The sequence below is a fragment of the Lepidochelys kempii genome, chromosome 1 (genome assembly GCF_965140285.1).
Source record: "Lepidochelys kempii isolate rLepKem1 chromosome 1, rLepKem1.hap1, whole genome shotgun sequence".
NCBI lineage: Eukaryota > Metazoa > Chordata > Testudines > Cheloniidae > Lepidochelys > Lepidochelys kempii.
Window position 1 is genome coordinate 295,877,989 of NC_136380.1, and position 21,895 is coordinate 295,899,883.

The 21,895-nt window shown below is 40.2% G+C and overlaps 1 protein-coding gene across 10 annotated transcripts in view; it reads left to right on the top strand.

Annotated features, from left to right (window-relative positions):
• The window catches only part of SCAF11 (SR-related CTD associated factor 11), a 68,007-nt gene that overhangs the window by 28,268 nt on the left and 17,844 nt on the right, over nucleotides 1-21,895 (top strand). For 7 of the 10 annotated variants that reach the window (XM_073327979.2, XM_073327981.2, XM_073327978.2 and 4 more), the window contains 5 exons: nucleotides 3,596-3,673; nucleotides 11,691-11,788; nucleotides 13,409-13,473; nucleotides 16,025-16,080; nucleotides 20,836-20,933. In XM_073327979.2, coding sequence (XP_073184080.1) covers nucleotides 3,596-3,673; nucleotides 11,691-11,788; nucleotides 13,409-13,473; nucleotides 16,025-16,080; nucleotides 20,836-20,933 — 395 coding nt within the window. The other 3 variants (XM_073327984.1, XM_073327985.2, XM_073327987.1) reach the window with 3 other exon arrangements.

Consider the following 21,895-nt stretch of genomic DNA (forward strand, 5'->3'; position numbering starts at 1 on the left):
GCGGAAAAGGACCTAGGGGTGACAGTGGACAAGAAGTTGGATATGAGTCAGCAGTGTGCCCTTGTTGCCAAGAAGGCCAATGGCATTTTGGGATGTATAAGTAGGGGCATAGCGAGCAGATCAAGGGACGTGATCGTTCCCCTCTATTCGACATTGGTGAGGCCTTATCTGGAGTACTGTGTCCAGTTTTGGGCCCCACACTACAAGAAGGATGTAGATAAATTGGAGAGAGTCCAGCGAAGGGCAACAAAAATGATTAGGGGTCTGGAACACCTGACTTATGAGGAGAGGCTGAGGGAACTGGGATTGTTTAGTCTGCAGAAGAGAAGAATGAGAGGGGATTTGATAGCTGCTTTCAACTACCTGAGAGGTGGTTCCAGAGAGGATGGTTCTAGACTATCCTCAGTGGTAGAAGAGGACAGAACAAGGAGTAATGGTCTCAAGTTGCAGTGGGGGAGGTTTAGGTTGGATATTAGGAAAAACCTTTTTCACTAAGAGGGTGGTGAAACACTGGAATGCGTTACCTAGGGAGGTGGTAGAATCTCCTTCCTTAGAAGTTTTTAAGGTCAGGCTTGACAAAGCCCTGCTGGGATGATTTAATTGGGGATTGGTCCTGCTTTGAGCAGGGGGTTGGACTAGATGACCTCCTGAGGTCCCTTCCAACCCTGATATTCTATGATACCACCCTGGAACATTTTATTCATTTCCTCTTGACAGGAAAGGTTCCCCATAGAAGATACACCTCTTCAATTATTGTTCCTGTTCAGCACCTACTCTGCTTTAGTATCTATTCTGCATGCCCCTGTGCCTTCTAATCAGGTCTTGTCCTCCATTATTTAAGTTTTATTTTGGTGACATCAGGGCAGGACTCTTCAGCCATCACTAGATCAGGAGCATAAATAGAAAGCTAGTCTCTGAAGATCTTAAAGAATCCTCTGATGCGTTGCGTAAGTTCTTCCTTTTGGCACTGAGCACTTTGGCATTGTTGCTTCAGCACTTTGGCAAATAACACAATCTCCCACCAGGGTTTAATCCAAGGAAAGGCACAGAGAGGATAGTTTTATCATGTGGAGGGTGGGGTGTGATCCAAGGAAGCCTGTAAGGTAAAAGAATAAGACAAAAGGAGGAGTATAGCAGGGGTCTGTGAGAAGCCAGATCCAATTAAACGGGGGCAAAGGGAGACTAATGCCTAGGAGTGGTAGGAGCCATTTCCTCTCTGCAGCAAGAGAACAGCATTACAGTTAGTTAATTACATTTACATTTCAGTTAGTTATGAACTTCATTTCCTATCCTAAATTGTCATAATGATGCTATGCGCCATAAAAAAGCTGATGAGTTCCACTGCAGACGTGGCTGTCCTTTAGTAGTGGGCAAAGTGACTCATGTACAGTGTTTGTAAAGAGCTGTGGGATCCCTTTGGTATGAAAGGCACTATATGAACATAAACTGTGTTATCCATGGTAGCACGTTATAGAAAAATTGAGTTCTGTGAACTTTTTGTATATATGCTATGACCCAAGGAACCCTGAATGCCAGCTGGCAAGGGGGTTACAAGAACATTCGGATTCTGGTAGGTACATTCTGGTTCACCAGAGAAAATCCTATGTGGGCTTAAATGAAAGCCAGGGTCACACCAGTCATTGTCATTGTTATGAAATGTATGTACAGATGCTATGTAAGGAGTTATGTATGTCTGCTGAAAATATGTTCTGTATCACAGCAGAGGTGCAGAAGCAGGTTTCCTGTCAGACAAAAGATGTTTATTTACCTGTCTCTGTTAAAATGTAAATTGAGTTTTATCTGCTTCACAGTTGGTCTTACATTACCCATCAAAGCTAAATGCAGATGAAGGATTGTAAGAATTTCGGAAAGGAATGAACAGGTATAGAAATACAACAGGGGAAGAGAACCTTATCTTGATACCCTTTAAAGGTTCACTGGCTGATATTTTGGGAACAAAAAAGACATCCTGTCATCCTGCACCTAGGGAGTAAAAGTGCAGTACATTTACACTCATGAAAATGGGATCGCTGCCAGTTTGGTTTTAAGACTCTTCAAAAGGCTGTGAGTGAGGTTAACTTCATTAGACAGGTTAACTAATAGTTAAGTTTAGTCTCTAGAAAATGTTATATTTAAAAAAAAAAAAACCATAACTTTTTCTTTCCATTATCCTTGCTCACTATCTCTTGAATCATTGGTAATAAACTTATCGTTGTTTTCACTATAAATATATCTAAGTGTTGTGATATTAAGTAAGGTGAGTTGAAGTTGATAAACTTTTTTCAAAAAGATTCAGAAACTGTATTTTTTATTCAGCGTCCTTTATACCCCACATCTGTGAAGGAAAAAAAAATAGGTGCAGCTAACTTCATGTAACGTTATTTCTGGAGAGTACCTGCTGAACTAGATATTTTGGTACATTCTGTTTCACATATAGCAGTTTTGTCCTTAATTAAAAGTTTAATGGTTGGGTGAAATTATGAGTCTGTACATGACAGCTTTTATGATGGTTGATTAAATTTTACTAGGGTAATAAATGCAAATCAGTTAATATGAGCCAGTTGTAACATTGCATGTTTCGAGCAACTTACTTTCATTTTTGTGGTTTTTTGTATTTTGTTTAGGGAGTCTTAATAGGTTTACATACCATTGCCATGTAAATATCAGAAACAAAATAATAAATCAGTATTAGAGGAACAAGGTAGGTGAGGTAGTATCTTTTATTTATCCAACTTCTGTTGGTGAGAGAGACAAAGTTTCGAGCCACACAGAGCTCTTCTTCAGGTGTGGCTCGGAAGTTTGTGTCTCTCACCAACAAAAGTTAGTCCAATAAAAGATATTACCTTACTCACCTTGTCTCTCCAATATTCTGGGATCAACATGGCTACAACTACACTGCATACAATAATTAGCATGTCAATGAGCTTTTGTTTAGACACATCATACAAAAATATAGTCATCAAATCTTTCTTTAACGAAGTGGTACTATATTATAAAGTGAGCCTCCTTACATCTAAGACATGGTTCTAGTGATCTTATTAAATTGAGTAAAAAGAAAAGGAGTACTTGTGACACCTTAGAGACTAACAAATTTGTTAGTCTCTAAGGTGCCACAAGTACTCCTTTTCTTTTTGCCAATACAGACTAACATGGCTGCTATTCTGAAACCTGTCATTAAATTGAGGGAAATCTGCTCATTGAACAGAATAGGCATGTTTATCCAATATTATTTTATTTTTAAAAATATTGAACAAGAGTGCTGGGTTATTTTATAGGTGAACGTACTTTGTCTGAGTACTGAATAAAAGATAACCAAATATCAAAGTATCCATTTGCCCTCTGTCTGTTTTTCTGGGTACGTAATTAGTGTGTTAATTTTTCCATAACAACTTCCCATATTTATTGGATCCGTTCCTCTACGGTTGGACTATTTTTCTTTTTCCATTGAGAGGCTATCAATAGCTGAGCAGCTAGTAGAGGGTGAGAGATTTCTGCTAAGAAGTCCAGGAGAATTAAATGAATTAAAAGTCTAGACAATTAGGTTTTTTTTCCCTAATTTGGTGTAAATCCTAATAAATGAAAAATCTTCTTTCAGGTTATGGCTTCATGTCCGATTGATCGCAAACCTTTTCAAGCAGTATATCAGCTTGGTGCATTAAAATACCATATAAAGGTAAGTCCAGAGTTCTTTTCTTTTTCAAATACATTTCAGTTGTGGGCCATGCTGAAGCCTGTTGTTCATAAATTACTATTATTAGCTAAGACTCACTGGTTAAATACACTGCATTTTTACCCAATATTTGATTACATTTAAGTTGTTTTTGAACAAAAAAATTTTTTTCTTCACAAACTTTTACAGTATCCCCCAAAATAGGCATTTTCCTTGCATCTTATCTTCACTTAAAAAAGAAAATACTTAAGTGTCTTTATAAGCTAACCTTGTATAAATTTGCATGTAAATTATCCTTTCTCAGAAAAAGTGCTGCTTGTATGTACAGGTTTTGCTGTTCTATACAGTCACCAGTAAAAATTGAAATTTCAAGTATCAAGAAGCTTTGCCGCAGCCAGATGTTTAAGTTTGAGTGACTGTGAAAGGCTCAGCTGTATACAGTGGTTGAAGTGGAGCACACACAGAGAAGGGCAGTTTTTCAGAGAGCGGTAGTTTTTTCAGATAGCTAGAAAAAAATATAAAGTTTTCATGGGTCAATATCAACATCTTGAATTGCACCGGGAAGCAAGTAAATATGCCTAGTGCAATTCTTATGTAGTGTACTTCTTGTGGTTAACACAGCAAAGCAAGCTGGCTTCAGCATTCTTCAGAAGCAGTGAGGTAGTTTTTTTGCAGTTCAGTGGAATATCAGGTTGAGACACTAATTATCAGGTGACCAATTCCTGTCAGCTGTTTCTAGTGTCTCCTGGCAATGCAGTTTGTCTTTGATTCTGTTATCATTGACCTATAGCCAATAGCCTGCCTCCCATCAATAGAAAACTACTTTTCAATCCCATTTTATTCCTGAATTCTCTTCTGAAGAACCAAGGAAGTGGCTGATGCAAGATAAACTAAGTTTTTGAGGATGAGGGTTTTGTATTGGTTGTGGGAGAAGATAAACCTAGCTTCTAATGTCACAAAGAGACTGTTAAGGAGTGACTAGATCACAGTCTATATGGGAAACAGATATTCAGTCTAGCAGCCAATAGCTGGCAGTTGATGCTAGACATATTCAGACTGGAAATAAGGTGTGGGTTTTTTTAAAGAACAAGAGTAATTATATATTGGAACAGCTTACCAAGGGTTGTAGTGGATTCTCCATCACTGGTGATCTTTAAATCAAAAGGTGAAGTTTTTCTAAAAGAGATGCTATAGTTTAAACAAGTTCTGTGACCTGTGTTAGACAGGAGGTCAGACTAAATCACAATGGCTCCTTCTGGTCTTATCTGTGAATGTTCAAAATAATTGCATTATCAGCTGGCAAACGGGGCAGCAAAATAGGGCTTTTAAAACAGCAAAAATTCTGGATGTTCATCTAGCAGGACAGTTATGAGTAAGATTTGCATGAGGCCACAAACAAAATTTTGTGTGAAGCATAATGATCTATTGTTTAGTGTTCCTGATATATGACTAGTTTGAGTATTACAATAGGATAATTATTTATTGTATAACCATAGTGCCCAGGAACCCCAGTCATGGACTGGGACCCCATTGCACTGAGGTCTGTGCAAACCCAACAAAAAGAAGGTCTCTGTCCTAAAGATCTTACAAGCTAAGTACAAGACAAGAGACAACAGATGGATACTGACAGATGGGAGGGAATACAAGGAAACAATGAGAAAATATTCGTTAGCGTGGTAGGCTGTGATATCAGCACACCAGTGGCCTAACTATATAAGTAATATATGGATTACTTGATGATTTTTCATGTGTCAGAAGTATTTTAAAAGTTGAGTCTAGAACAAGGAATACACAAAAGTATAAAAATGAAGGATTTTCATTTTTCAAAAATGATCAAGTGTAATAAAATGCAGAAACTTGTTGTGGGGCCATGGTAGAAACTCCCTGATTAAGACTCTAACTTAATTGAAAGTTGGTCTTGTAATGGAAACAGTGCTCCTTCCCATTTTCACATACTTTCTCAAAGCTCCTCTTTATCGGAAATCTCTCATGTTGTCTGTAACCAACAGGAGAATCTTTGTTGGAATGACTGAGATAATCGAGCACGGTCCTTTTAAGAGATGGAACTATGGTGGGGGTGGGTGACTGTTCTAATTTGGAAAGTATTCAATTTTTGCACTGCAAAAACAGCTTAAACTAGAGACTTCATATTTGCTAATTTGTCTTTCTTCAAGTAGATGCAGATGTGTATTCCACTTTGTTGTGTACATGCCCAGCACACCAAAGCCGGAGATTTTGCCTAGCAGTACCCGTAGAGGCTGTGGTCCCTTCTCTGGTTATATTAGGAGGTGCTGTCCATGCGCCCCCTACCTCCTCCCCTCCCTCTCACGCCTCCCCCTCCCCCCCCGCGTTCCTTCTTACCGCCTGTGTCTGGAGTTGGAGCTGTGTGGTTGTAACCTCACAACCTTGCAATCAGTCTAGATTTTTATTGTATATAATTAGTGTTAGTAGTTTTAGTGTTGGTTAGTTCTAGTGTTTTTTCCCCTGGTGATACCCTCACTGGGGTTTAAACACTGTCCTTCGTATAGGAGAGCGATCCCTAATAACAATCCCCACATACAGTGCCTGCTTTGTCTTGATAAGGCCCACCTCAAAGAGCACTGTTTGATCTGCAGGAACCTTCACCTCAGGCAGCATCTGCTTGAACAGGTCATGTGGCCTGATCCAGTACCAATGCTGTCATCCAGCTGATAGTCACTCTCGGGCTCTGAGAGTGTGTCTGCTTCATGTTCGGGAGTAGCACCTCTCCAAAGAAGTGGAGGAGCTGTTCCCTGTCAATTGTGCCAAGGAAAAGGTCACATAAGATCAATCAAGACCGCTCCAGGTCTCAGGGTGACTCTTTTTTGCCTCCCCCAGGAAAAGCATGGACTGGCACGGAGCTGGTGCTGGCGGTCAGGATGGCACAGGTAGCTTTAAGCCTGCTACAGTATCAAGAGGGAAAGTCAGAAACCCTGTACCGTTGAGTCTGGTACCAACGAGGGGGATGTTGGTACTGACTGTGTCCATGTCGTCAGCATATCAGATGGCCGCAGACATCATGTGTCTTTTGGTCCCAACTTCACCACTGGTCCAGGATCAGGATTTTCCCAGAGCTGCACCACCTATAGCCCCTCCAGTGGAGCAAGCCGCTGTCAGCAGTTCATCCCAGTGCTCTTCTTCCAGTAGTGGGGGTAGAGTTAGTATCAGAATTGGTATGAGGAACCTCCTCAGCACTGCCACATGTGTTTCCCTGCCAGCTTTCACCACCCTCAGTGTCGGTACAGTCAGGTACTTCGGTGCCACTGTTTACAACTCTGCATTCGGCACTAGTAGGTTCAGTACCAACAGTATCACCTCCATCTGATGCACTGCTTCCTGCCTCATTCTGGACAATAGCTGAAACGGATCACTTCCTTGCTCCCTCTGGTTTAGCTCTGCCCCGCCTTGCCGGAATCCCAGAACTCTTCCACAGCCAAGTCAAGGTTATCCTGCTCTGCATCGTCCAGTGAACACTGAGGACCACTGATGGACTGTTACGGTCCGTAACATTGGCAAGCGCTCCCTGGCCAGGCGCCTACTGGCCACCAATGCCCTATCCATATCTGTGGCCTCCTTGGAATGAGTGGGATGCCCCTCGTTCCTGCAAGACCTGCTATTCATCTCGTTCAAAGACTAAATCATCTGCCAGCTCTGCAGTGATGGCTGTAGATCAGCTGTGGATGCAGAAATCAGCCATTTTCCTCCCCATGGAGCCTCCAGAGCCCTCTTGTCTGGGTGCATCATCCCTAAGACAAGATCCAGCCTTGGCTCAATTAAGAGCCTTGTCCTCGTCTCTGGATGACGCTATAGTACTGAGTTCATCCTTCCCTTCAATAACAGAGACCTCAAGAGATATCAAGACCTTTATGCCTTGTGGCCTCATCCGTGGGCATCCAGGCAGAGTTCCTGCATAAGAACACCCACAAATTGGTGGACGTTTTGCAGCCATCTGCCCTTGGGAGAGTTGCCCTCCCAATCAACGACATGCTCCTCAAACCAATGAAGTCCACCCCCAAGGACAGAGACTCTAAGTGATTGGACTTTTTGGGCAGGAAAGTCTACACATCCTCATCCCTATGGATGTCAATTGCTAACCAACAGTGTTGCTGTCCAAATATAACTTCCTTAGTTCGGCCCTTATATTCATGTTTGTGGACCAGCTTTTGTCAAGAAAGGCTGCTTGGTGGCCAGAACATCTCTGCAGTCCACCCTTGACGTTACAGACACTTTGGCCAGGGTGATGGCCTCTGCGGTCACTATGAGGAGGACTAAGTGGCCGCTAAATTCCAGCGTTGCACCTAATGATTGAGGACTTGCCTTTCAACAGGTGAACCCTGTTTGCAGACAAGACCAATGAAATCCTTGACTCCTTCAAGGACTCTAGGGCTATCCTGAGATCGTGGGTATGTACACCGTGCCAGTGCACAGGCACCACTACGGTGCTCAGTATCAGCAGTATCGCCCACTGTGTAACTTTGTGGAGCCCTTTCCCCTGAAGCAGCAGAACTGACCTAAGAAGAGGGATAGATCCCAAAAGAGAAAGCGGTTCAGCCAGCCTACGCACCATCCCTCGGTGGCATCTAAATGCCCTTTTGTCTACTTGGTCCCGAGTACTGTTCCAATAGTTACTCCTGCCTCCTCATCTTCCCATCCCTTTGGGGACAGACTGACCCTTTTTATAGCGGTTGGGGCTTGATTACTTCCAACATCTGGGTCCTGGACTCTGTTAGATTGGGTTATGCCATCCAATTTGTCTCCAAACCTCCTCCCCACCCTCCCTTCCTGTCCCTCTTCAGGGACCCCCTCATGAGATACTGTTCACCAAGCATTGGTGTTGGGAGTGGTGGAGGAAATTCCACTGGAATACTGAGGTCCTGGCTTCTACTCCCAGTACTACTTGATACCCAAATCCAAAGGAGGCTGAGACCTATCCTTGACCTTTTGCAGCCTCAGCAAACATATCAGATATATGAGGTTCCAAATGGTCACTCTTTCGACTGTCCTCCCTGTGTTCTCTCAGAATGATTGGTTCACTGCTTTGACCTCCAGGACCCCTACTTCATAAGAACAGCCATACTGGATCGACCAAAGGTCCATCTAGCCCAGTATCCTGTCTTCTGACAGTGGCCAATGGAGGCTGCCCCAGAGGGAATGAACAGAACAGGTATCAAGTGATCTATTGCCTGTCGCCCATTCTCAGCTTCTAGCAAACAACTTCTGTGTAGCAATTCTGCTCAGCCACAGGCAAATCCTTTTGTTTCATTGTAGAGCACCATTTTCAATACACAGTGCTGCTGTTCAGCCTCTCTTACACTCCCTGAGTCTTCACCAATTGCGTGGTGTGGTTACTATATATCAGGGAATCCATATCTTCCTGTACCTCAATGACTGGTTATGAGGGGCAGATCCAGAGAGGAAGTTCTCACTCACATCAGTACCACATTGCACTTGCTTAACCATCTGGACGTCATTCTAAATGCTGGAAAGTCAGCTTTGGCTCCCACTCAAAAAGTCAAGTTCATTGGGGTCCTTAGATTCCACAAGATCATTCCTACTGATTGACTGCTTTCAGACAATTTGATGGGTCTGCCTCAGTCTGCAATCTCTGTCTTCCATGACAGTCCAGGTGTGTCTGAGCCTATGGAGGCACATATCCGTTTGCATGCAGGTGGTTCAGTTAGCGAGGCTGAACCTCTGCCTCCTTCAGATGTGTGTCAACATGGTCTACCACCCCAACCTTCGTTTGCTGGAAAGACTAGTTCATCTCTCTCCGCTAGAACTAGACTCCTTACAGTGGTGGATGTGCCCATAGAATGTTTGCCTGGGAGTTCCTTTCACCCAGCCCTCACCCACCTAGTAAGTGATCACCAGCGTTTCCCAGCTAGGTTGGGGGGCACACCTGCCTTGCTGAAGGTACAGGCATTGTGGTTGAAGCGGGAGGCCTTGCTCCATATCAACATGCTGGAGCTTCAGGCCATCCACAATTCATACTGTGCCTTCCAGTACTGTATAAGACACTCAGTGGTTCACTTGCTCACCGACAATACCACTGTGAAGTACTGTGTGAACAAGCTGGGGAAGCACATTCCAGATTGCTCAGCCTAGAGCGGGGTCTCAAACTCAGTTTACCTTAGGGCCAGTGCCAGTCCTCAGATCCTCCCAGCGGGCCAATAATGTTACTGAAGATGGTGTTCAGAAAAGAAAACGTTTATATTGTATTTTTTATTTTCATTTTCTTAGAAATAATAACTGTCATACAACTTCATGCAATTCTTCGCCTGCCAGTGTGTTTAGTGTTTGCCAGGCGCCTGGCAATGCTTCAGTTCTGTGAGTTTGTTGATGTTTGACCTCAGTGGCTGAGCAGTTGAAACCTTCAGGATTGCAGCAAGGTGTGCATCAGATAGTTGTGTTCGGAATTTTGACTTGTTTATATTCATGGTGGGGAAAAAAGTGACGCCTCCATGGCTGACTCTGCCTGGCGACTAGTGATGGTATCACTGTCCCCGAGCCAATGGGAGCTGCATGGGGCGGTGTGGCTGCATCTTTCCTCCGCCGGCAGCAGTGGGGAGGTTCTCAGGCTGCAGATGGCCCTCAGGCCGGGACTTTGAGACCCCTGGCCTAGAGGCAATCAATCTGTGGCAATTTTGCACTGAGGAGGACATTACTCTGATAGCTGTCCACTTACCCTGGGTTCAGAATCATCTCACGACCACCTTAGCAGGTATTTTTCCCTGAGTCACGTGTGGTCCCTGAAGACTAGTGTTCTCCAGGTTGTCTTTGCAGTGTGGGGCATTACCATGGTCAATCTGTTTGCTACAAGGGAAAACGGGAAATGTCAGATGTTCTGCTCTTCGGGGGGGGGCTCCGTCCAGGCTCCCTCTCAGATGCTTTCCACTAAAGTTGGCAATCAACTCTCTTGTATGCCTTGCCCCCAATCCAAGTCATTCCCCAGGTCACCGTCAAGCTCAAGGCGGATCACGCGAAGGTTATCCTCATAGTCTCATTGCATGTATGAAGGCAGTATATGAGATAGCTTCGGCTGTGCCTCCTCAGCAGGTACAAGCTCATTCGACGAGAGCGTAAGCAATGTCAGTAGAATTCCTCAATGACAGTTCCATAGTGGACATTTGCAGGGCAGTAATGTGGTTGTCCATATGTACATTTACAGACATTATGCTATTGCCGCATCTTCCAGAGTGGACACAAACTTAGGAAGGGCAGTACTACGATCCCTACTTCAGTAGACTCATAGTCCCACCTTCTGGAAGGGATACTGCTTGCAAGTCACCAAGGTGGAATAAAGATCTGCATCTACTCAAAGAAGAAATAACGATTGATTACTGTAACTGGTTCTACGAGATGCGATGTAGACATGTATTCCACTACCCACCCTCCATTGCCTCTGCGTCGGAGTCCCCTTATATGGAGGTTTGGTGCAAAGGAACTGAGGCCACTCGGGGCAGCACTGCCTTATATAACCCCAGGGAGGTTCCACAGCCATGAATTGTGTGCACCATCCCTCTGCAGGTACCGCTAGGCAAAATCTATGGCTCTGGTGTGCTGGGTGTGCACACACCTAAGTGTATTACATGTCTGCATCACATCTCAAAGAACCATTGTAACTGTAACTAACTATTTCTGATTGGGAAAACATAATGCTGTTTTTTAACAAACTTGGATGGATAATAATGGAATTACTTGCTATGAAAATCTGAATCTTGACAGATTATGTAACCACTTTGATATTGCAGAATTTAAATGCATGATTGACAAGGCAGTAAGTCCTTATATATCAAATTAAGATTTATAAAAATACCTGACAAGACCTGTACATTTTGAGATCCAAATAGCTATCTCTTACGGAAGTTTTTCGTACTTTCCTAGTGGAGCTTGTAAGATTCAGGAATAAATAAGTCCTCATTCATTAGTTTTCAAATAATAATTTTTACACATTATACTGTGCGCTCTAGTTCCAAGACTGACTTCATTTTTTTTATTGCAGGTTCAGGAGAAGATTCAACTAAGGGAGAAGGGAGAAAAAGAAAACTGCTGCTGCAATAAGGAAAAATATTACCACATGAATACAAAAATCTTTATGAGGTTGGTTGTGCTCTGAATGTAATATGTGGTAATATCTGAATCCCAAATATAAATATGGCTATCAAATTTACAGATTGGAGACAGTTTTGAGCATCTTTTTCAATTTTAATAAGTTTTAGATATGGAGTGCAAAATGTCCCATTCTCCCGTAAGTGGTACATAAATTTGATAATGATGCCGTGTCTGCTTGATTGTAGTAAATATTGGATAATGGGTTAAGAGTCACCATTTGCTGTTAACCATTGATACCTGGGCTGGGAGGTTCTTCAGAAGGCAACTAACTGCATGCATCTATGCCTTTGCTGAGTAATTTTATCAAGGCACTAAAGAAATATGGGTAGATTGCAGTGAAATTAAATTTCTAATATTTTCATGATTCTCCTTTTAATACAACCTATGAAATGACGTGTAAAATAACTTATGAATGTATATAGGCTGATATTTTCAAACCAGGTTGGGGATTTAACACATCTATTAATTTTAATGAAGGGGATGTATGGCTAAATCACCTACACTGCTTTGAAAATATTAACTTTAGATGTATAATGGATATGGCCCCTTTTGGGGAAAAGCACTTGCCACCAAAGTAAAAGCACTTCCCCTCCATTACCTTGCTAATGGGATCTCTGGCAATACAGTCAGATGAACATAAGTCATCTCTTTATACATTGAAAGAAACCTGATCATGGTTAAAACTGGTGCATATGGCATTGCTTTAAAAAAAAAGTCATTAGCTTTTACTGATCCATATGGAGGAAGGGATGCTAGTGTCCTATTAAATCTTTGGTATATTGTAAAGTCTCTACACCATTGGTATAAGCACTAGTTTGGTGGTGTAGCGCTTTACTTAACTCTGTTTATGGTTCTTACTTCCATGTCTAAATGAGCTTATTCAACAGCAAAATAAATTGACTATAAATTAATCTATGAATAGAACAGTGAAGGAGTCACAATAATACTTTGCTGACTTTGTTGCTTCTGATTTCATCTAAGTTGTGATTTCAGAACTTACAGTAGCTCAGAAAGCAATTAGCAGCTGTTTCTCTGATATGCAAGCATGCAGATTTAAATATTAAAGTTTTATGTGCCAAAATATAGTAAGCAAATTCACCAAGAGCTGTATACTGAATTCTTAAAATAAACTAGCTTATTTGAAAACCAGCATCGATGTATTTTCCAGAATAAAGTTTTAAATTCCCTTTTTAAATTTCTAAAACTATTAAAAGATTAACTGCAAAGTTTTGCTGAAAATTAAAAACATGCGAGATCTTCACTTGGTGCTCTTTGAAAAAGCGTAACAAATAAAATAGTCTGTATACCCAGTACATTGTTTCTCAGTGGTTCTCAAATTGATCTAATAATTGATAATATAGTGAAAGTTTTTTGATTCTTTGCAATTATAAGACTAATTGCTTGAAACAGGGCCAGTTAATGCAAAATTTTGCATTGCAGATGATGTGAAGTTGCAAATCTTGGCTCTGGTCCTGCAGTCTGATCCTTAACAATCCAAGTGCTTTAAACCTACCAAGGTTTTAAAGCTCTTTAGGGCAGTGACTGTGTGTGTCTAGTGCAGTAGTACCCATAGGTGCTATTGCAAATAACTCTTCATTAATATTACAGAAGGGATGTACGTGCTGACAAAGGACCATTAATAGAAAAACTCTGTAAAGGTTTGAAGAACTATAGTAAGTTGATACTTTTCTTTCTCTTGTTGTTACTTGTAGAGCCACCCCCATATTCTAGGATTATTTTCTTACCTTCGTTTTCATAGTTCTTTTAAGATTCTGTCAATCTTGTATCATTTACATGTACAAATGGAACCCATCTTTCTATTATTCAGAATTTGGATGTAAAGGGAAAACTTCTGGTTTTGGTAGAACTATATATACGCTATACTGTGTAAGTTAATATGAAAGCTTTCTTTTTAATCATAATGAAACTGGCGTATATCACAAGTGAAATGGATTTGGTTTCAACCTACCAGGTGGTGTTCTGCACCATGGAGCCACTGCACAGTTTATCAGAAGTCAACACATTGGTAGTCTCTGCTAACAGGAAGCCCACAACTAGGTTATAGCAGTTCAGAACTGAGTTGCTTTAGCAGTATTTGGGGGGGACATTTTCAGAGAGCCTTTCTCTAGTTAATAGTACCAGCATCGCTTTTTTTAAGAGCTTTATAGTTCACAAAATTCAGCCAAATTTTGGAAACTGTAGCCTACTTGGAAAAAGGCCATTATCAGGTAGCTTAGAAAGTAAACAGTATTGAAGTGATTTTAAAAAATTATTAACCTAAGGTGCTACAACAGTTATTTTAAGAAGTTTCCTTTGCTTGACAGTAGCCATTTAATCTGATATAATGTAGAGACAAAATTGCAAGATGACATTTTCTTTGTTATATTTTATTAATAGCTATAAATAATAACACTTAAAGTTGGCTTGTGATATTGAAGTTGATCTGTTACAGTACAGCTACATTGCAACAAAAAAAAAACAAAAAACACCCCCCCAAACCTTAGCACTGAGTCTCAGAGCCCATGTTAATTGACTCAGGTTCATGGGCCTCGAGCTGTGGGGCTACAAACTGCAGGTCAGATGTTCAGGTTTAGGCTGGAGTTCGGGGTCCGAGTCCCTTTAGGGGGAAGGTCTCAGAGCCCAGGAACCAGCTCAAGCCCAGGCATCTAACCTGCAGTTTGTAGTCCCACAAGCCCAAGTCAGCTGACCCGGGCCAGCCGCAGCTGTGCCATGGGTCTTATTGCAGTGTAGACATACCCTTAGATTTTCTCTTGAAGTGATTGGAAAACATTCTTTTTATCTGGTGGTGAAATGCAGGCTTTATGGACCTTCACAGAGCTTCAAGCAGAAGGCTTAAATCATCTGCTGTGACCTTCTGTATATCACAGGCCATTAAATTTCACCCAGTTATCTTGTACTGAGCCCAGTAACTTGTTTAATTAAAAACATACCTCCCAGAAAGGCATCAAGTCTTGATTAGAAGACATCAAGAGTTGTAAAATCCACTGCTTCCCTTGGCAGTTTGTTCCACTGTTTAATCATGCTCACTGTTAAAAATGGGTGCCTTATTTCCTGTTAGAATTCGTCTAGCTTCTACTTCCAGCATTGGTGCTTGTTATGTCTTTCTCCACTAGATTAAAGAGCCTTTTAGTACCTGGTATTTTCTCTCCATGGAAGTATTTATACACTGATTAAGTCACCTCTCAGCTTTCTTTTTTATAAACTAAACACACTGAGCTCTGTAAGCCTCTCATTGTAAGGAATTTTCTCCAGCCCTTGAATCATTTTTGTGGCTCTTCAAAACCTCAGAACTCCCAGTACAATTAATGGAAATGGTATACATGGACAGTTTGTTAAATCAGCCGTGTATCTTGACAATATTGTCAGTTTTTTCAATAATCCATGAGTTCACAAACCCTTTCATAGTGTTGGCCGTAACTAAATAGAAGAAATATTGTGTCATTGATCCCTTTTTCTCTCTCTCCCAATTTTGTATCCCCTCTCCTCCCACTCATTATTGCATATAATCCTGGTGTCAGGTATAGCAATTGCTGTGTATTTATTGTATTTTATTCTTTCTATTACCGTCATATTAGGAAAGTGGTGTCGTATTTTTCACTGTCTGTGAAGGTAGTTTAGTGGTTGGAAATAAGGAGAGCTATTACTTTGACTAGCTCGATCTCTGTGGTTTACAAGCAGTTGGTCCATGGACAAGTTTAAGAATTGCTTTAATAATCTATTTCGTTTCTAAATAAAAACTGAATAACTCTGGTAATTTGGAATGCATAAATTTAGTTCTATAAGCATCTCTCCAATTGACTGCTGAGAAATTCTTTGTGGAAAAGTATATATCACAACATAAACCTAGTTTGATCGGTGTGCCTCTCTCTCTCTCTCAAAATGAGATTATATGTTTATATTCTGATTTATATAAATTAATGGACTACTCAGTATTTCATTTTCCAGTCTTGTATGCGCTAGTAGCAATTTCTTCTCAAAGCAGTTCCCAACAATTTACTGGTTATTCTCTATAAATTACTTCTTGGCTCTTGCCTGTAACAGTTAAAAAAAAAAAAAAAAAAAGTAGTAGTAGTATTTGGAGAGAGTCTCACTTGACAGTGCATATTATAATGCTGTTGCATTAATGCTCTTAAACATACAATTAAAAAAGAGCAAAATGTGTTAAAATTTAGACCAAAGCGTGTCATCTTGATTTTTGCACAGGTGGTATTTCAGATGATGAAAGAAATAAGGAAACTGCATCTGTGAAGATAAACAAGGTTTGTTCAAATAACTGGAGGAAATATCGTGGTTGAAACTAACTAGGAAGTGAAAGTGTCAAGTTTTTTACACTGTAAATTATTTTGAAAGTTAACTTGTCTGTTCTATCTAAAATACTGCATATCTGTAGTTATTTAAAAAAAATTAGCAAGTGATTTAAGTAATACTGGTTATGTGAACTTTGACAGTCTGCCTGCAATACAGTTTTATACTGGTCCATTTTGTTCACTTACACTAAAATGTCACAAGGGTACCCTGCAAATACCTAAAAGTAAGTTGCAGTATATTTCCAAGTCTTAGCTTGTGGCATCTGGAGAGCTCAAAGAAAGGTCTTCTCTAAAGAAAAATAGCTTGGAACTTTATCTTCTCACCAACTTGCAGCATCAGCCACAAGCTCTTAGGCAGAGAAATTAAAATATGAAGGCCACGGAGAGAGGAATGCCTGAATCAGCAGATGTACTTAACCAAGTAATTTGCTATGCGAATAAACATTCAGATTTAGAAAAACTCCATTTTTGTGGGATTATCTGAAGATAACGAATTAGTATCTTCCAGTTCTTTTGCTTTCTTTGTATAATTTAATGTTACACCAGAGCTTCAGAGCCAAGGTCACAAGAAGCCATGAAGTCTCCAGCCAGTTTCTTCCTTTTCATCGCTAGCTGTGGTTATAGAGACCTTCACTCTGTGCCCAGAGTTTTTCTTGGATTTTGCCTAAGAATTCTTTATCTGTTAGTTGTTTTTAGACAGTTACATTTTTAAATAGTTGTAGGTTTCTGTATCATGCATAGTTTAGGTTTCATGGCCCCAGTTTTCCTGATGTAAGATCCACATACCTGGTGTCTGGTGGGCCTTGAGGATATTTGTTTTCTGGATGATTGTTTCTTGTGTTGGGCCTTTACCTCTTGGAGCCCAAAAGTAGTTCCAGGCTTTCTCTTCCTGTGATAGCCCCCACAAGCCAGGTCTTTTGATCTGTTTGGGGTCTCATTCCCAAGCAGATATCAAAATTATCATTCATCCACTTAAAAGCATCTGAAGTCCAGGGAAAAGGCCTTTGATGTCGGATCAGCCCCTTAATCTGGCTCTGGGATGGATGAATACTCTGGGTGTCCAGTCCTAGTGCTGTTTATTATACCATCTTTGGAATAATCTTAATCATTGAAGCTGAAACCTGTTAATAGAAGGCAATATGCCACATACATAAGGTACCCAGTCTTTCTGCAGCAGAAATCAATAGAAAAAAGACTCCTATTAGTATCACTGGAAGAGATCCAGAGCTCAGAATTATCCACAACAAAATTATTTGTTGTTTACTTACAGCACCTATTTACTTTAAATATAGCTAGTTTTCACGGATATTTAACTATGGAAAGAGTGAAAAGATGGTAAGCAATTGAGACTAGGGGTTCTATCTATACCGTCACAAGACATTGTCCTAGTGCAAGTTTCCATAGCAAATACATCCTTTGGTTTGACAGTTCTTCAATCATCAGTACTGCATAGGTCCTCACACCTTCCTCCTCAGTGAGTACTGTCTCAGTTACCCATAGTGGAATACACATAGGGAGTTGAAGAAAGAGGTTCTTGCCTTGTATGGTAACTGGGTTCTTTGAGATGTGTGGTCCATGTTTGTATTCCACTACCTTCCCTCCTTCCCCTCTGCTTCAGATTCTTGACTCATGATTTGCAGTAGAGGAGAGGCAGCCAATCCACACCGCCCCTTCTACTCTCAGTTCAGAGCACAAGGAGATGAGGAGCGTAGTCACAGACCAACAGATACTGCTAGCAAAAAATTTTCAGTCTTATCGCGTGTGTAGCCCCAGTGAAATGCAGGTATGGACCACATGTCTCAAAGAACTGCAGTTACTACACAAGGAAATGACCTGCTTTTGAATTTTCCTTTTATTTAAAAAAAAAAAATTAAATACTTGAAATTGAAACAAAACATTAGTTTTGCGTCAAACACATACTCTGTTGTTCACACAGATCTAATAATGAACACCAAATAGACATGGAAAAAATATCTTCAGTGGTTACACATTAAACTTCAGGAATTTTTTTTTGTATTGTTCTCAAGTGAACAACAGCGTCACTTTGTAGTTTTCAGAATGTTTGAACCATGAAATCTTTACTCTTTGGTCCAGGGAAGAGGGGAATATGGATTATTAGGGCTGTCAATTAATTGCAGTTAACTCATGCGATTAACTCAAAAAAATTAATCGCACTTTTAATCATACTGTTAAACAATAATAGAATACCAATTGAAATTTATTATAAATATTTATGGATGTTTTTCTACATTTTTAAAAATATTGATTTCAGTTACAACACAGAATACAAAGTGTACAGTGCTCACTTTATATTATTTTTTATTGCAAATATTTGCACTGTAATGGAATGGTGGTCGAAGCATGAAGGACATATGAATGTTTAGCACATCTGGCACGTAAATATCTTGTGACACCGGTGCCATGAGAATGCCTGTTCTCACTTTCAGATGGCATTGTAAACAAGAAGTGGGCAGCATTATTTCCTGCAAATGTAAACAGACTTGTTTGTCTGAGTGATTGGCTGAACAAGAAGTAGGACTGAGTGGACTGGTAGGCTCTAAAGTTTTACATTGTTTTATTTTTGAGCGTAGTTAATCTTTTTATATAATTCTACTTTTGTAAGTTCAATTTTAATGATAAAGACCTTGCACTACAGTACTTGTATAAGGTGAATTGAAATACTGTTTCTTTTGTTTCTCTTTTACAGTGCAAATATTTGTAGTCCAAAAGTAAATATAAAGTGAGCTCTGTTCACTTGGTATTGTGTTGTAATTGAAATCAATATATTTGAAAATACAGAAAACATCAAAAGTATTTAAATAAATGATATCTATTAATATTTAACAGCGCGATTAATTTTTTTAAATCACTTGACAGCCATATTGATTATCCAATTTTTAATCTGGTGTGCATTTATAAACCGCAATACTGGGCTGTTGAGTCTCCTGCATTGTTGGGTTATTCATAGGCATAAGAACTCTGAAATCTGCCTCCTGTTGCTGTTATTACTGAGACTTTCTTGTAAGCAACTGTGATTAAACTTTTATGGTTCATTTTTACTAAAGTTGGGAGAAATATTTGCTAGTGTAATACACATTTTTATGTTCATGTACTGTAGCATGAACTTGCCTATAAACTCTGCAATCAATTGCTGATTTGTATCATGTTTCCCTGAATTAAAAAACAAAACACAACTTCACAATTGCAAAAGCAAACTACCACAGTAATGATAAATTTAATTTTTTTACCTACTGGTGATATTTATTATCTAGCATCAAAAATGCGATGGACAATAGGAAAACGAAGTATGTACCCAAGGACCTTAGTGGATTTAGTTATCCCACCATCCAGAAACTTCATAGAATTTAAGTTCAGGCTGCTTATGTACAGAACTCATCATCACAATCACTGAAGAGCAAGGACATCTCCAATTTGGGCAACCTTATTGAACATGCTGTAACACCACACATGATATTATGCAATCACTGACAGACTCTGCACCTCTGCAAGATGGTTCTTGACACTTCTAACTTATTCAGCAACACAGTGGATGCACAGCATTCCTCTAGATTGTACTCTAATACAGAACCTGATCCTCAACAACATTGTAACATTTTCTGTGGTGATATGAGCAATTAATATGCGTAAGTGGTGGTTGTTCATGGGGAAACGTGAGGTTGGGGTTAGTTTTGCATTCAGAAGCGATTCAGAAGAATTTAGTGTCTTTTTGTTGGAAATGCAGTGAGCTGAGGCACAATCACTGAGAGTGTACAGACTTGGGGCTCTCCCCAATTCTAGGCTTCTCCGAAAAGTCTCATCCTCAACTCACCCCCCGTGTCCTGTTCTCCCCAAACATAAAAACACTTCTTCTCAGGACATAGACACCTATTCTCCCCCCATCCCTTGCAAAATCTGTTCCCCTCTCTGCTTCCTTCCTTGTATGCTCCTGTCCATGGTGCTGTTGCCTGGTTTGCTGGGGATCCCAGACCGCTCTGAAAGCTGCTGCTTCTCCTGCCCCTTTATAAAGCCTCTTCTCCCCTGCCCCACTGCAGATGTGTAGAATTCTGTATGCCCCACAGACCCCATCTGTCCCTACCTACCTACAGTCCTCCTTGCTCCCCAACTGCCTCTTTAGGGTCTCTGTGCTAAGTAGAACTGGTGACTCCAGGCAGGCTGACAACATTGGAGGAAGGAAGTAGCTGAATTTGATTTGTGCATTGACTTTTTCTAGCAAAAATGATGAATGTGATGATACCTAACTTAAGCTTTCTTAAACCCACAAAGTTTAAAACTTGTCATCTTTCTGAACTCTTTTGACGATGTCTCTGTGAGTGGGTTTGGATGTTCGTTGGTACCGTAGCTCATTAGCTAGAGGAGTTAGGAAAAACCATGAGACTGGAAAAAATTCAAAAGGGTCTAATTTTTAAATGTTTCCTGTACCAAAGCTAGAGAAAATCTGACTATGAAAAATTAAATTGGCCAATGAAGAGCATATGTATAAAACTTGGAGACTGAATTCAAACATTTGGGTATAAAAGTTTTAGTCCTGCATTAACTGCACATCTCAATACAGTTTTAACTATAAAGCCTCTGTAATATACAAATCTTACCAGTGTAATTTAAAGTCTATGGACAGTTATGTATTAAGCGCTAAAGATGCGGAAGATTTAGTATTGGCTCTCTTTCATTTACAATTTTATTTTGTAGCCCAGAAGACAGACCTGCTCCAATGAGTGCTTCAGAAATCATTTTTGCAATAGATCTCCTTCCACTGGAGAATCCTTCTCCAGCTATAGAAATGATTGGTGAGTATTTGCTAACGCTTTACCCAAATTACCATGTAAGTTTTAGCATTGTAGATGCTGTAATTGCAGTTAAGGGATGCTTTCATTTATATTTTATTACCCCCAAATACATGTAATTTTCTTACGCTCATTGCTAAACAAAAGCCTGCATTTTTCCTTTAAAATCTGGTATTGGAAATGGAGACCTCAGTTCAGCAATCCATCCCTGTTCACCAAAGCATGTGAGTACATGCTTAAGTCTCACTGGTTTGAATAGAATTTAACTACATGCTTAACTTAATGCTTTGCTGAGTTAGATAAGACCAATATTAGTTGACTCTCAGAATAATGAGAGAACACTATTCAGAGCAAGGGCAGAGTTTAAAAAAAAATTAGGTTGCTCATGCAGCAGAGAAAATCTTCTGTTGTTGATCTATCTTGGCACAGAGAGGAGTACTTTTCCATCTCCCTGAACCATCGTTTGCTAAATGGCCCAGTACTTTTAAGTCAATAAATAAGGAGATCACAAATATTTTGGGGTTGTTCAGGTGGGTGGTCATGATAAGGGAAAGTTTGGGAACTCATGATGCGTACAAAATGTCTAAAGAAAGAGAAAAATAATGAAAACCTTGAACACTAGTTGGATAACAAAACAGGGAGAAATTATATGTCATTATTTAGTACTGTATAACTTAAGAAATGCAATTCCTCCTCACTTGTCCCATATAGCTTACCAATACTAAATGTCAGGGTAACCAAGTTTCTTCACTCCTTAACCTCATCACAGACCTTTTCTTCAGGCTGTATATTTGGGAGTCTTCTAGAGGATTGATGAATGCTGAAACTCTACTCTACTCTTCTCTTGAGGAGTTCATGAATTTAAAGTCCCATACTCAATTCCTTCATAACCTTATGAGATGTAATCCAGCACATCACTTCCCAAACCTAATCTGTGTGTCTGTTTATGACCCAGTCAAAAGATG